Here is a 14,120-nt window from a genome sequence, read left to right as displayed (position 1 = left end):
TTTAATTAGCGTAGGCCGATTATTTCTCAACAGTGGCGTATTATCTGAAGAGGCTCTGCCACCTGCAGTGGCTTCAGTGAATGTTTGTAGCAGAGTAGCATGTGTCTGTCTATCCGCATCTCTCCCTCTGTCTCTCTCCTCCCCACCTCTCCCTTTCCTCTCCGATTCCCTCAACACAACAAAGAGTCCCTTCTGTTCTCATCTTTTCACGATCAGTCCCATTTGTTTACTGTTTTCTCAAATCTTGTCTTTGTCTCCTCCTTTTATGTGCGTCCCTCTTTCTCACCCCTTGTCTCTCCCTTGCTCCTGCTCTCTTTCTCCTTTTCTCTCCCCTTATCTCTATCCCATCGTCCCCCTTCTGCCGCTGACTGACAGTGTTATAAATTGATTTTCAGCCCGGTGTGTTCCCTCTGTCTCTCTCTAGGCATTTCCCTTATTTAGCCTCAACCACTCCAGGGTATAGTCTAGACCGCGGGTTGACTGTCAGTCAGTGGCAGCGTGGAACAGTCTAATTCTTGGCTGACAAGCGTTCCTGACAGCAGGAACCAATGGGACGTTTCAAACATGCTTACTTTCCCTTGCTCTGTCTTTCTCTATTGCATTTTTGCCTTTGCTTTCTCTCTTTCTTCTCTCATTCTCCCCGTCAGCCCCCGCCACTCCACTTTTCATGTGGTCACCCTTTTTTTTTTTTTTTTTGCTTTTAGTTTGTCTACCTTTCCGTCACTCTGTCACCCCCACAACCTCCCACCTCTGCATTTCCTCCATCTTTACTTCTTTCTCACTTCAAAAACCACCTCAAGAAAATTAACAGATAATATAATTTTCCAGAGACATGGACAGCTCATTTAAATGAACTAACACTGCATTCATGCACACACATGCGTGTGCGCAAATACACTCATCTCATTTTGCCCCCGGAGCTTGAGTGCTGCTGTGATCTGAATACTGATTGGATGGTTTGTCGGTCTGCAATGATTTGATTGGTCAGTTTGCTCCACTGGGAAAGCCATTCTTTAATCATAAATGAGAGTCTGCGAGATTAGACGGAATAGCCCTTTAAGCGAATCTGGTATCACTGAGGTCCCCAGAGAGAGGCAGAGACGGAGAGAGGGGAAGAGAGAGCGGCAGAGAGATGAAAGGGAGACGGACGGATGGAAAGTGTGAACCACAGAGGGAGAGAGAGGCAGAGAGATGGAAGAGAATTTAAAGCGTATTTTTCTCAGACTTGGACTGGGGTAATGTCACTACACTGCTGAGGATAAGAGTAATATTTTATATTACAGGATGTGTGCACACCCACACAGATATGTGTCATATGGAGACATTGCTGGCCCCCCAAGTAGAAACTGGGGACGCCCGGCAACCTTGAGGGGGTACCGCAGGTCCCATTCAAATGAAGAATAGAGTAATTTCACTGTTTCCTCATTTAGTAGTCAGCACCATGTGGAAATGGCTATATTGATCATAGGGTTTCCTGTGGAAAATGACAAGCTTAGTAATTGATTTCACCCCCTCAGAATCATCAAGCTTATATCATCAGGATGTGTGAAGTCACATTATCTTACTGTATGGCAGTGGTAGACTTTTATTCATTTATACGTTCATTTTGGTCCGCTTTAAATGATTTCACTCCCTTCATGATGCTTTTTTACTCACTGTCTGTGAGGGCTTTAGGGGGCAGGAGGCTGTATGCATGTATTAGCCTTCTGGCTAAGGGCGTATAGCGCTGCATCAAAGAACGAAGGGGCCGTAGTGTGGGTATGTTGTTTCGGGAACCCTAGATACCTAAGATTAAATGCAAAGCAGAATCCATTTTAAAGGCTCGTCAGATCAAAGACTGCATGCTTTACAATCCTTTGAGGCAGGGGCAACCCCCAGGTGGGGAGGGGGGAGGCTGGCTCCACTGACAGAATTACCTCCCAACCCCCCACCCCCACCCCCCATTGAAAATACTTGGAAACAAACTGTCTTTAGGTGTCAGGGCGATCATTTTTTAAGCTAGCATGAAGGTAGTAATATCTTGGGAAACGAGACGACATAAGGCATCTATTGGCGGCTACCATGTGTCCATTGCATGTCGGGAGGGAGGCTAAATAACCTTCCAAAGTCAGGTTGAATTATGGCAAGGGAATAACTGGCATGGCCATTTTCAAAGTGACCCCTTGAACTCTCACCTCAAGATATCTGAATGAAAATTAGCTCTATGTGTGCTCACGAGTCTCCCCAAAACTTGAGAAGGCTTGTTTCCACAACATTTTTTGTTCCTTACTATCGATGTACTCCTTCAAATTGAAGCTGTATATATGTGTCTTTTTAAAGAGAAGGACAACCAACCTATGTGAAAAACAATGAATCACACGTTCACACATTAAAACAGGATTGTTATGGAACTCAGAATATTAGCTGTACAGTATTAGTCTATGCATAATCCGTAATATTAACTGTAAAATACCAAACCAAAGTACATCAGTATGCATTTCCTTAACTTTCCATGTTGACGTAGTTTTCACTGAGGCAATATACTTAAATGGCATGATCGCATTTTTGAAATTAAAGAAATTTTAAGGGCACCACTGCTTTGAGGCAGGATTTTACAATTCTGAAAAGGTCTAATGGCAGTCACAGTGCTCCAAGATACAAGCTAGCAGGTACCCACCTGCTTGTAAGCATTTGGCCACCTTTTCTGCCAGACTACCCTGGGTATTATTGCTAAAGCCCTCTGCGGCAGCTCCCCTTCTGCACCAACAAAGTGACATAATAGAAGCTGATGTGGGGCCTGCATTTTCTGACCCAGAGAAATTGAAAAAGGCTCATTGTGGCCTAATGCAGGCTGTAAAATATCCTGAACAGGTCACGGCGCCAACACAAACAGACATTCACATACTGGCAATTTAGAGCCTCCGGCGCACTTTGCTTGTTTTTGGACTTGTTTGTGGAGGGGAAGCCCATGCAAACTCTAAACAGAAAGGTCTAGGGACTTGCTGTGAGGTGGCAGCAGTTGCAGAGCTTTTGATGGATGATGTGCAGTTTGAAATCATAAAACTAGCCCAGGCTACATTTTTAGAAAACTTTACTCTCCTGTAAAAACTGGACTGTCTCAAAAAAGATGTGACAGCATAAGCCACTCGTTAAGCGTGTGGGGGTTTTTTTTTCTACAGTGTATTATCTAATAAATTCAAGATGAGTTATGGCTTTGAGGGAAGAGATCAAGCCTATATTGCGATCCAGGGTTCATTAAATCCACTCAATTCAAGAAGCAGATTTTCTTCTTTGTCTTTAAGCTTCTTTTATCCAGGGAAGGTTTTGCTGAGCATGCACGCTCTTTTCAAGCTAAACCCTGTTCCTCATTAGTACCAGTGCATATATTCACACCTGGGAGCTACCCAGTCCAACCGCAAATCTTGTACTGTTTGCCAATTAGCATCTCTGTTTAAGTCTTTGGGGGGAAATGCCTTGAAAAGTGGTAAAAGTGGTACCCAACCCAAAAATCTTTTTAGTATTAAACGCCCATGCCCCGTGGACTCCAAAGGTGGCTCGAAAAAGTTTGTAGCTGTCTTCTTTGTGGAGGGCAGCAGCTATAGTCATCTTGAATTAGCTGCCTTCATGCATTCCAGTGGTGGCCCAGTTTCATGGCATACAATGGTACATGTATACAATATTGTTATTTTTTGTTGTTGTTTATTTTAACAAAAAGGTTGTTGAATTTACTGCCTCTCCTCATGAGAAATACATGCATGTGTTGGTCTGTGAACATTAGAGCGACAGCTAACTGCTCTTCTGTTGGTCAGAGTTGTTGGTCCAAGCTTACTTATAAAAATGGAGTCACAGCAGTTATAGCATCTTTTTACTGGAGATACAAAAAATATTGATATAAAACGAATAACTCCAAGGCCCCCAAAGAGGGAGCACCCACCTGACAACAAGAACAACAAAACATAGCATACAAAATAACTATATGACTAGTAATTGTGATGTAAATTAATATATGAAACATATAAACGCATAAGTAATAATGAATAAGTAGAAAAAAAGTGAAACAAGAAAACTAGCATTACTTGATAGGATTTATAAAAAGTATTTCAAAGAGACAGGAATGGGGGATTAGTCAGGTGGCAATGTTTGTGAGGAATTAAAGTAATCAATATTCCATTTATGAAAGTTTAGCAGAGCTGCTTTTCATTATGAATCTTATCTTTTCTAACTTGAGACAAGACAATATCTCGAAGCCACTGGGAAATAAATGGTGCCTTAGGAGATTTTCTTAGAGGTAAAATACACCATCTTGCCAAAGGGGAGGTGAAGGCTAATATGTCTGACTTTCAAGAATAAAATTGGGAAGAATCAACAGAGACCTCAAATATCACTAAAAAATGGCAAAACTTAAAACAGCCCAGAACTTTTGTCAATATCATAAAGTAATTGCCCCAGAATTTTAGTAGTCTGGGAAGAAAGAAAAACATATGGCTGAGGTAACAAGAATAAGTGTGACATTTGTCACATTCATCTACATTTGGACAGATATCAGATAGTCGAGATTTTGAGAAATAAATGTATAGACCAAATCACGTTTGATTTCAGGTTTGTTAAGAATGACTTCCAGGTAGAAATCCCCCGTATCACGTACATAAAATAAAAGGGTGCTGAGTAAACACTGCTTTAATTGGTTCATTTTTATCCACCCAAAAAAGGCCTAACAAAAATCAATATTAGTTTAAGTGTACACTATATTTAGGATATTCTAATCATTTTACCTTGCTGTCAGAATGCTCTTTTGGACAAGAAACTGAAGCTGTTTTCTCAAAGCCACCCCACTCCTTTTTACTTCACAGAACACGGGAGATACTGATCTACCTCTGCCTCAATCAGTTAGTGGGTATGGTAAAGTGGAGCAAAAATTCAAATATATCCTACACTTAAACCGACACTGATTTTTTTTTAGGTGGCTGAAATGTGTTTTACTGTGGCCCCCATCCACAGCAAAACAGGTTCCCTGTGTAGCTTCTGTGCTGTTAGATTTGGTTTATCAAATATGCCAGCAAAGCATTAACTATGCTGTTAAACTATACTTCTATACACGTTACAGCTGCAGCTAAAAACTGACAACAGGAAAAAAACAAGTTTGCCAATTTTAGCTATATTAGCAATTCAAAACAAGTGATTTGGTCTATGAGTTCCACTCTGGCACAAAGTGTGCTTGAGCGTATTTTGTGCACAGCTTTATCCCACCACTGATCTGTAACCCCAGTTCATGCTCCCAAGCAATTCTAGGTTCTGCAACACAATGACCATCAAAAGCCATGAGCTGCTCATATATCTTAGATATTTCTAGTGAAATGTAGGTCATTAAATGGCCAGTCAGCTGGGGGTTATTATGTGTTTTAAAAAAAACACATTCATTCATTTTTTTCATAACCACTGATATCGTTGGGGGTGTTGCAGCAGTGGAGCCTATCCCAGCTGACATTGGGTGACAGGTGGGGTACACCTTATACAGGCCGCCAGACTATCACAGGGCTGACACATAGAGACAGACAACCATTCACACTCACATTCACACCTACGGGCATGTCTTTGGACTGTGGGAGGAAGCAGGAAAACCCACGCAGACACATGGAGAACATGTAAGCTCTGCACAGAAGGGCTCCCCTTACCCTTAACCAAGGATCTGGTTAAAAACATACATTCACTAACACTATATCCATACATGGTATGTGTGTGTTTGTGTGGGGTGTGGTGAACAAAAACTGTAGTGAATGACAACAGTGTCAGTGGGTTCATTGAAAGGGTTAACCAGTAAGGTCAGGGTTGTGGAGGAGGCTTTTGTTTGTGTGGCTTCATGTGAACTTGTGAAATAATGCATGGATTTGTGTGTATCCCTCTGTATCTGCCTGTATTTGTGTGTGGACGTGTGTGTTGGCGTGTACATGAGAGTGTGTTTGTGCCTGCTTGAATCTGTGTGTGTTTGTGTATGCCTGTCTTTCTGTGACCCTGTGCCTCAGTGTGTGTGTGTGTGTGTGTGTGTGTGTGTGTGTGTGGAGGGGCTGTCAGTTTCGGTCTGGTAGTCAGCATAATTAGAAGTCTCTCTTTTACCCCTGTCTCCCTCTCACTGTTTCTCTCCTCTTCTCTTCCCTCTCCCTTCCTTTTACTCTCCCCTCACTCTTTCGATATTTCTCCATCTCTCTCTCTGGCCCCCCTGCACCCTCTCGCCTCTGTCGCTCTGAGTGATGAGTTTTAAATCATCCCTTCATTCTTCGCCCAATGATGAACGAGGGGAAATCTGTCCTTTTCTCTCTGTTTATTCTGCTTTCCATCTCTGTCCTTCTGTCCCTGTTTCGCTCTTCATTCACCCCACCCTGTATCCTCGCCATTTGATTTAATGAAGTTACTGCATTTAGACTAAGACACCCTCCAATCTGTTAAGTTCAGATAAAATTCTAATGAACTGAGTCATATTTGCCTGCGTGTACTGGCGGCAACAAATTGCAGGGTTCATTTGTGATAGCAGATACGAGTCAGTGATTTTATATTGCACATCAAGCCAGTGAGTTTAGATTTTGTGTTATTGAAAGTAACATTTTTGTGAGATTTTCCTTCCTGTCGAAGCTGATGCATACCTTACATTGACTTTACTGGCAAACATCTCTTTGTATCTGTAAATTAATGGCCTGATTCGGCTCACCTGTGTCATAGTTGAACGCACTTCATGCAAAATCATACCTTAACCACTAGAGGGAGAATTTAAAGACATACCTGGATCACATGGGACAACAGAACAGACAATAAAAACCTAGCTCCTAATGCAGCAGCTCTGCTCACTATAGGGACATGCCAAAGCCAGAAAAAAAGAAACAGACTAAAGCTTGCATTGCTTACAGCATTTGACACTGTCACCTCAGATATTTAAACATATTATCTCCAAGTTGTTGCACTGCTCAGATATCTTGTCCCTGGGCCCTCTCATAGTTTGACTGACTGTGTATAACATTCATAGAGGCACTCCAGCTTGTAAATAACAGAACATTCTTTAAAAAAAAAAAATACCGCTTTTCACCATATTCCCATGGTAGCACCATTACCATAGATTATTACCCCTGGGTCATCAAAGCCACATATTCTGTTAAAGAGCTGTTAAGTAACTCCTAACTAGTCTAATTGTAGGTGCATAACTAAATCTCACCCCTGGGAGTTCGGTAAACACCTCACTTGGTGCATCATCTCTCGAAATAAAGTCCCAGTCGCACTTTATGCCATGCTTAATTTGCAGCCTCTCTGCTGTAACATGTGACAAAATAAGGCCTTTGTGTGAGCTCCTGTCTTTTCCCTAGCAGAACAATTCATTCCTCTCCAGTAATAAGGTTCTATTGTGAGCTTAATCCTGAATCTTGTCCTCATAACGCCTCTGCTTGAAGCACCGCTGCATGTCAACAGACTTGGTTACAAAATCTTGATTGCAGTTACTTAAGGGTGGGGGGTAATGCAGGGGACACATCCCCCTCAATGTGTATTTGTACCCCCCAATAGAAACGTAAAAGTAGCAGAGGACTTTTACCATAAATTGATGCAGAGAAAGCAAAAAAAAGATATATATAATTTCACCACAATGCAAGAAATTTAAGTGTTTGATGCTTAACATTTCCCTGGGGAGCACCCCAAACTCTCCCACCTTTGCACATAAGCATCAGTCAATCTGTGTATCTGGCTGTAGAAAATATTGACAGCAATATTCTGTTCCAGTACATGACTTTCCTACAGATGAAGAATGCAAGATCCCTTGCTCATTTTTAAACCAAATTAAACCCGAGAAATATATGATATTGTGATCACATTGCAAACCTAATTCCAAAATCTTGTTTAAAAATATTCACATTTGTGTGAAGAAATCCAATAGCTCCTTTTCAGAACCAGAGGAAAATAAGATTATGTCATCAATGTACCATCTGAGACGAGGTGGTGGTAGAATAACAGTAAAATCAACTTTATAGTAAGGTACATGCACAACCTTCCCTGTAAAGTGTGCCTTTAAAATTTGAGCAAAATTATTAGGTGTCAATCCTATTAGTCTGATAATTAAATCACATGGAGGCATCAAATTAACTGGCTTTAACTTTGATAACATTGCAAAGCCTCTTTATCTTCACAGTGGACAATGTTTTGTAAAGACTCTTTATCCATAATAGCGGTAATCCATGAAGCAATATTTGAAATATCAGTGATTTTATTCAAAACATAAGTATTATCTTGGGCATGCAGGGGTTGATACATCACAAAGAGTTTAATTAAAAAATCAAGTACAGTGGATAGACGCTCTGATAAGTCGGCCTTTTGCTTTGTAACTGCGAACATTTGTTGTCCTCAGATGAACCACTGCTTCGTGGAGCATAAATTCCACTTAACTTTGATCATAAAATTTAATTCCTGCTGGGAACCACATGGATCTACCATTCCCGAACTGGGCCAAAATGGCAGTTCAATAAGTTGTTTTCTTGCTGTGCTGTGCACAATCTTTTTTCCTGCAGTGTCTTGAAGAAGAGAGCAGGCAAGGCGGGGCAGTGGCATTTCCAGCCCTTTGTTGTCTTGCAAATTGAAACAAGCAAAAGGCGCTATGGATGTGTATGTTGTGAGTGCATGTATAAGTTAGTTGCAGCTCTGTGTATGTGCATATGTGTGTGCTCTCGTATGGCTCTGCCTGTCCCTCCTGGTTCCTCAACATCTCAGCTCTGATTGGTTGTGAAAGGACAGGGATACCGGCCCTTAATTGCAGCTCAGACTGCCATTGGTCATTATATCTGTCACTGTGATGGCCTTGGAATAGTCTGGGTAAATGAGAGTTGGACAAACACACACATCCACACACAGACACACACATATATGAAGACACAGACTGTTTTTGGTTGAGTTCTGTCTTGGATAATTGGTTGGAAAAGCATCCAGCGGGATCACCCTGCTGTCCCTGTGGCCCCGGCTGCCATGGTAAATAACGAGGCTCATAAACATGAAAGGCAGGGGATGATCATCCTGATTTGAGCTTTGCACTCAGAGGAGATCAATTAAGGCCTGGGAGTTCAAGGACTTTAAACAAACAGTTGTAGCAATTTTCAATTAAAGGCTCTTTTATTCCTTCTTTTTCTTATTTTCCAGTGATACAGAGCTGAGGACAAATTTATTTTTAGCGTATTAAATTAAAAAAACAGACAAAAAAGATGCATCCACAATGGATAAGAGAATACCAAATGTGTGTGTATATGTGTATATATATATATATATATATATATATATATATATACACATATCTATATATCAACAAGCACAGAGATATAGCGATTTAAGACGAAGGATCAAGCCCAATATAACAGCAATTTTCTTCTCTGCTGTAGTGTCCTTGAGCAGGATGAGGCTAAATCCCTACCAGCTACAAGGGTTTCTGCTCTGCAAGCTGACTCTGCAGTCTGATTCTCCTGTGGAGTGGAAGAAGTGAAGAGTTTCTCCACTGGGGATCGATAGAGCAGGGCCAAAAAAAAAAAAAAAAAACCCACTCTGGACCGACTTCACTCCTGGACACTCCACGGTTTTCATCTAACACCTGTGGTGTGTTTGATATAAAGGGATCATTAAGATCAAAGGGAGAAGATAATGATCCTGATGTGAACTGTAAAGTCCAAGGAGATCAATTACATTTACATTTTACAATTTAGGCATTTAGCAGGCTCTGTAACCCTGAGAGAGTTAGAATAGGTACAGCAGCAGAATATGCTTCACTTCTAATTTATCACTACAGCCAGCCTGTAAAGGGAAGGAAACAATTCTACACACGGCTCTTATTCACACTAACAGTCGTTTCCAACATATGGTAATATAAAGTTATAACACACAGAAAATACTGACTGTGATCAGTTAATATTGTATATTTGGACACTTACTACCCATTGACAAGTTATAAACCATTTAAACTATGTTTAGTTTGTAATGTAGTATGCAGTGCACTATAATCAGAGAAAAAATAATTCATGCTTTGCAATCACTTAAGTAACTGGTGACTATTATATACTTAAATAAATGGAGGATAATATAAATATAGCCATAGTTTTAGCCTGATATTGCAGTCTGAGGTGTCCAAATATTGAAAATAATGTCATTAATAATTCATACATTCATTCCTTTTTCCATAACTGCTCATCCTGTTAGGAGTCACGGGTGTGGTGGAGCCTATCCCAACTGACATTTGGCGAGAGGCAGGGTACACCCTGGACAGGTCACCAGACTATCACAGGGCTGACACATAGAGATAGACAAACATTCACGCTCACATTCACACCTATGGACAATTTAGAGTCACCAATTAACCTGCATGTCTTTGGACTGTGGGAGGAAGCCGGAGTACCTGGAGAAAACCCACGCTGACACGGGGAGAACATGCAAACTCCGCACGGAAGGGCTCCCGTCCCCGGGGTTTGAAACCCCCACACCTCTTGCAGTTGATTTCATTGTTAGTTTGCTCTGGCTTATTTGTATTTCTTTCAACCAATCACAGTCATCTTGGGTGGTGCTTAGCTCAGGTTGCAGTGCCTTTGTAACATACTGTCGAGCACAGTGGGGAGGTGAGCACTGTAAAATAGATAATACTCTGTGAAAAAAAGGTTGTCAGGTTGTCTCAAAAACAAAACAAAAAAAACAATTGGATCTCCTCTGCTTAAGGTATAACCACTGCTGGACTAGTCTGCTATAAAGCCATAAAGACTCAAGTGAGTTTGTTTGTGTGTGTGTGTGGCCCATTAAATGCAGTTCATATGCCATTTATACATTTTTTTCCTGGATGATAATGTTAAATATGGCCATGGTATAAGCCTGATAATGCACTCTAATGTCATTAATTACTGCCTGTGGCTGCTGTGTCCAAACGCAGAGAGAAATCTCAATAGATTGCCTCTTACAGTTGATTTACTTGTTAGTTTGGCATCTCCTCCTCTCCTCCTACTCTCTTTCCTCGTCTCTTCCACCTACCAGCTTGCCATCACATACATAGAGCCATGATTAAGAGCCTATAGTAGCTCATTAAGATCTAGTTGTATTTATTCTCCCTCCCTAAAGAAATCGTAAGCTGCCTTTGATGCTGCAAAGTGTGTGCAAGAATTTGCATTTGCCTCATCTCGCTGTCATGCATTCATACGAACTGACACAGCAAATGTAGATATACAGTATTTCTTTGGAAAAAAAAAAGATTATAAAAGAAAAATGCTTTGTTAAGGCGACAGAGACACGTCTATTGTTGTCATATGTTTTGACATGTCAGTAATTGATTAGCAAAAACAAAGACATGGCTAGCTTTTAATATTTTAGAAGCACCTAGGGGGAATTCAAGGGAACGCTCCAGTCGCTTGATGATTTCACTTACTAAGTCAGGTGGAAAGGGGTAGCTCAGTGGCAACTGAGTTTCCCCCCACTGTCAGGGGACCTGGGTTCAAGCACCCCATGCTGAATGTGAGTACCTGCTCCTGGGGTGCTGCTATGAAACAGACCCTGCCCTGTGCCCTCGCCGCAGGGGAGGCCAGTGAAAAGACTATGTTGCTCGGAGCACCATGAGCTACAGATCTACAGAGCTGTAAGACATTCTGACAAATAATTGATTCAACAGTTTTTGGGCTAGCTACAGTATATATTCCATTAATATATAATCAAAGGACCGGGATATATCAGACCCAAGCTGACCTCCGAAGTTTCACTCATGCTGACGTGTGGCTTATTCCTACATTGATGTAAAGCATTCATTTTCTTCAGCACCAGACCGACACTTTGTTTGCACCGTTACCTGTAAAAGAAATAATGAATAGTTAACCACCAGTATTGGACTGGGCCAGTGGGTCTGCACTGTTCAACTCATTTTTCTTTGTTTTAAAGTTGTGTAAAAATGATACTTGTGGTAGCATGCATGGGTTCAGAGGGATATAGACAAGTAGTGTGTGTGTGTGTGTGTGTGTGTGTGTGTGTGTGTGTGTGTTTTTGTGTAACCAGCAGTGCCCTTGTGTGTGTGAGCGTACCCTGCAGTTGTTACTCAGCATCTGTCAAAACACAGCACATGCTGTTAGACACACACTGACTAATGCTAAGTACATGCACAGAGAAACACACACACGCACTCAGATCATCCCATTGTCACACAAAGACACACATACAATATTCTTTTATTGCCGTTGTGTACTTTAAACTTAAAATATAATGTCTCTTTCCCTCCTTTGTATTCTCCTGTGTCTCTCTATCCTCATGTCTACAACATAGCAGCTGTTGTTTACCACCATTTTATTTTCTTATTGTAGGAATAAATCAAGTGTTCTCTCTTTTCTCTCTGTCAGGTTTCATCTACACATGTGGCGGCACGCTGAAAGGCCGAAATGGCAGTATAGAATCGCCAGGCTTTCCCTATGGCTACCCCAATGGGGCGAACTGCACCTGGGTCATTGTCGGGGAGGAAGGAAGTAGAATCCAGCTCATGTTCCTGTCATTTGCCATCGAGGAAGAATATGACTTCCTGTCGTTGTATGATGGACACCCGCACCCTGCGAACTTCAGGACCAGGTAGGACCAGTTATTGTTTTCATGATAACTTTTTTTGTCTTGTAAACAAGTGTCCCAAATTCGACAAACTGGTTGAAGTCATAATGTAATGGCGGTACGCTGTTAGGTAAGACAAATTAGAATTATTTTGCACACTTTATTTAGACTCCTTTCACAGCAAATTATTTGTGTTCAGCATCCTCTAATCTCCATTAAAAAGTAGCACAACACTAACACCTGTTATGGCATATAGCCCGTTGCTTATTATTAGGTTACCAGTGATGTGCAGCCAGTTTTCAGTTCGTTAAGCCGAAGCTATTAAAAGGTACTCCTTTGTGTTTTTGCCAATTGATGATGTGCTGTGATGAGCTAATGTGTTTACATGATCAAATATTAGGAATCATGTATTCAAAAGAAACCTGAAAACAAAAGGGACCAGACGGATGTGCAGAAATGAATGAATCTTATATTTAGAGTGGTTGTATTAATGGATTTTTTTAAACCACATACTGCTTTTAATACTTATAATGACATAAATGCTCGTTGTTTCAACTAACAGACAAAATGTCATCAGTACTGGGCTGGATTCTGTGGAGCAATGCTATGGCAGCGGAACAAATGACCTTGTATAGCAACAGGGTGCCGTCAGGCAGTAGCACACAAATTGCCCAGGCTCAATCAGTGACACTGCGGTTTCCTTTAAGTTATTGAGCTATTTTATCGAGCTCCTCTCACAAGAAACACAATACCCAGAAAGAAGCTCATTTCAGATAAGCTATTAAACTCTCCTTGCCTTATGATTTTATCAGGCAATCAATAGGGTCTAATAGCATCTGTCTGTGACTCTATTCACATTCGACATGTTCTTTTAACCCTGCAATTAAATTATTATTAAGTTATTCAGTTAACTGTGAAATGTGAGAGTGCTGTCTATTGACATGTTGTTTGATTTTCACATGGCTAAGCGCTGATGGAAATTAGGTTTTGACAGATGTTGCACAAGTTGGTCCACAGAAAGTCCTTGTCACCTCCTGCGTACGTGTCATCTGAGTACAACTTCAGATTTTGTTGAGGTGAAGCAGTTGCTGCCTCCTTCCCCCAATGCCCACCCTTGTGAAAATAATTAAAAATAATTGGAGGCCTCTGTGGGGTGTTTTAAAACTTGAAGGCTTTTTCCCAGTAAATACTCCTTCAAATTAAAGCTGTATATTTGTCTTTTCAAGAAAAAGGACAACCAGGCTTTTTGAAGAACAGTGATTCACCTAACATTTGTATATGCAGATATATAACCCATTAACACTCAGTGGATCACACAATGTAAATGTATTTGAAGTATTGAAATTTGAAATATTTGAATTTCGGGGGGTGGGGGGGCACCACTGAGAAGAAGTTTTTGAAAAGTTTTGCTTGTTTATTCACACAGAAGCAGCCCTTTCGTAGACTTGTAATTACTTTTTAATCTGCTGCTTCATGTCAATCAATAGATTTGGAAAGTTCTACCAAGATAAACTAAAGATTTAAAACCAAATGTTCTGGATGAAAACTTAAAGTTCTTGCATCCAGCTACAGTAACA

The 14,120-nt window shown here is 40.9% G+C and overlaps 1 protein-coding gene across 1 annotated transcript in view; it reads left to right on the top strand.

Annotated features, from left to right (window-relative positions):
* The window catches only part of csmd3b (CUB and Sushi multiple domains 3b), a 478,068-nt gene that overhangs the window by 94,788 nt on the left and 369,160 nt on the right, over positions 1-14,120 (top strand). Inside the window, exon 2 of the mRNA XM_050035068.1 lies at positions 12,345-12,567. Within this exon, the coding sequence (XP_049891025.1) occupies positions 12,345-12,567 (223 nt within the window). The remainder of the gene's footprint in view (positions 1-12,344; positions 12,568-14,120) is intronic.

The sequence above is a fragment of the Epinephelus moara genome, chromosome 22 (genome assembly GCF_006386435.1).
Source record: "Epinephelus moara isolate mb chromosome 22, YSFRI_EMoa_1.0, whole genome shotgun sequence".
Lineage (NCBI taxonomy): Eukaryota > Metazoa > Chordata > Actinopteri > Perciformes > Serranidae > Epinephelus > Epinephelus moara.
Note: the sequence above shows the minus strand (reverse complement) of the source record. Positions and strands in the feature narration are given on the sequence as shown.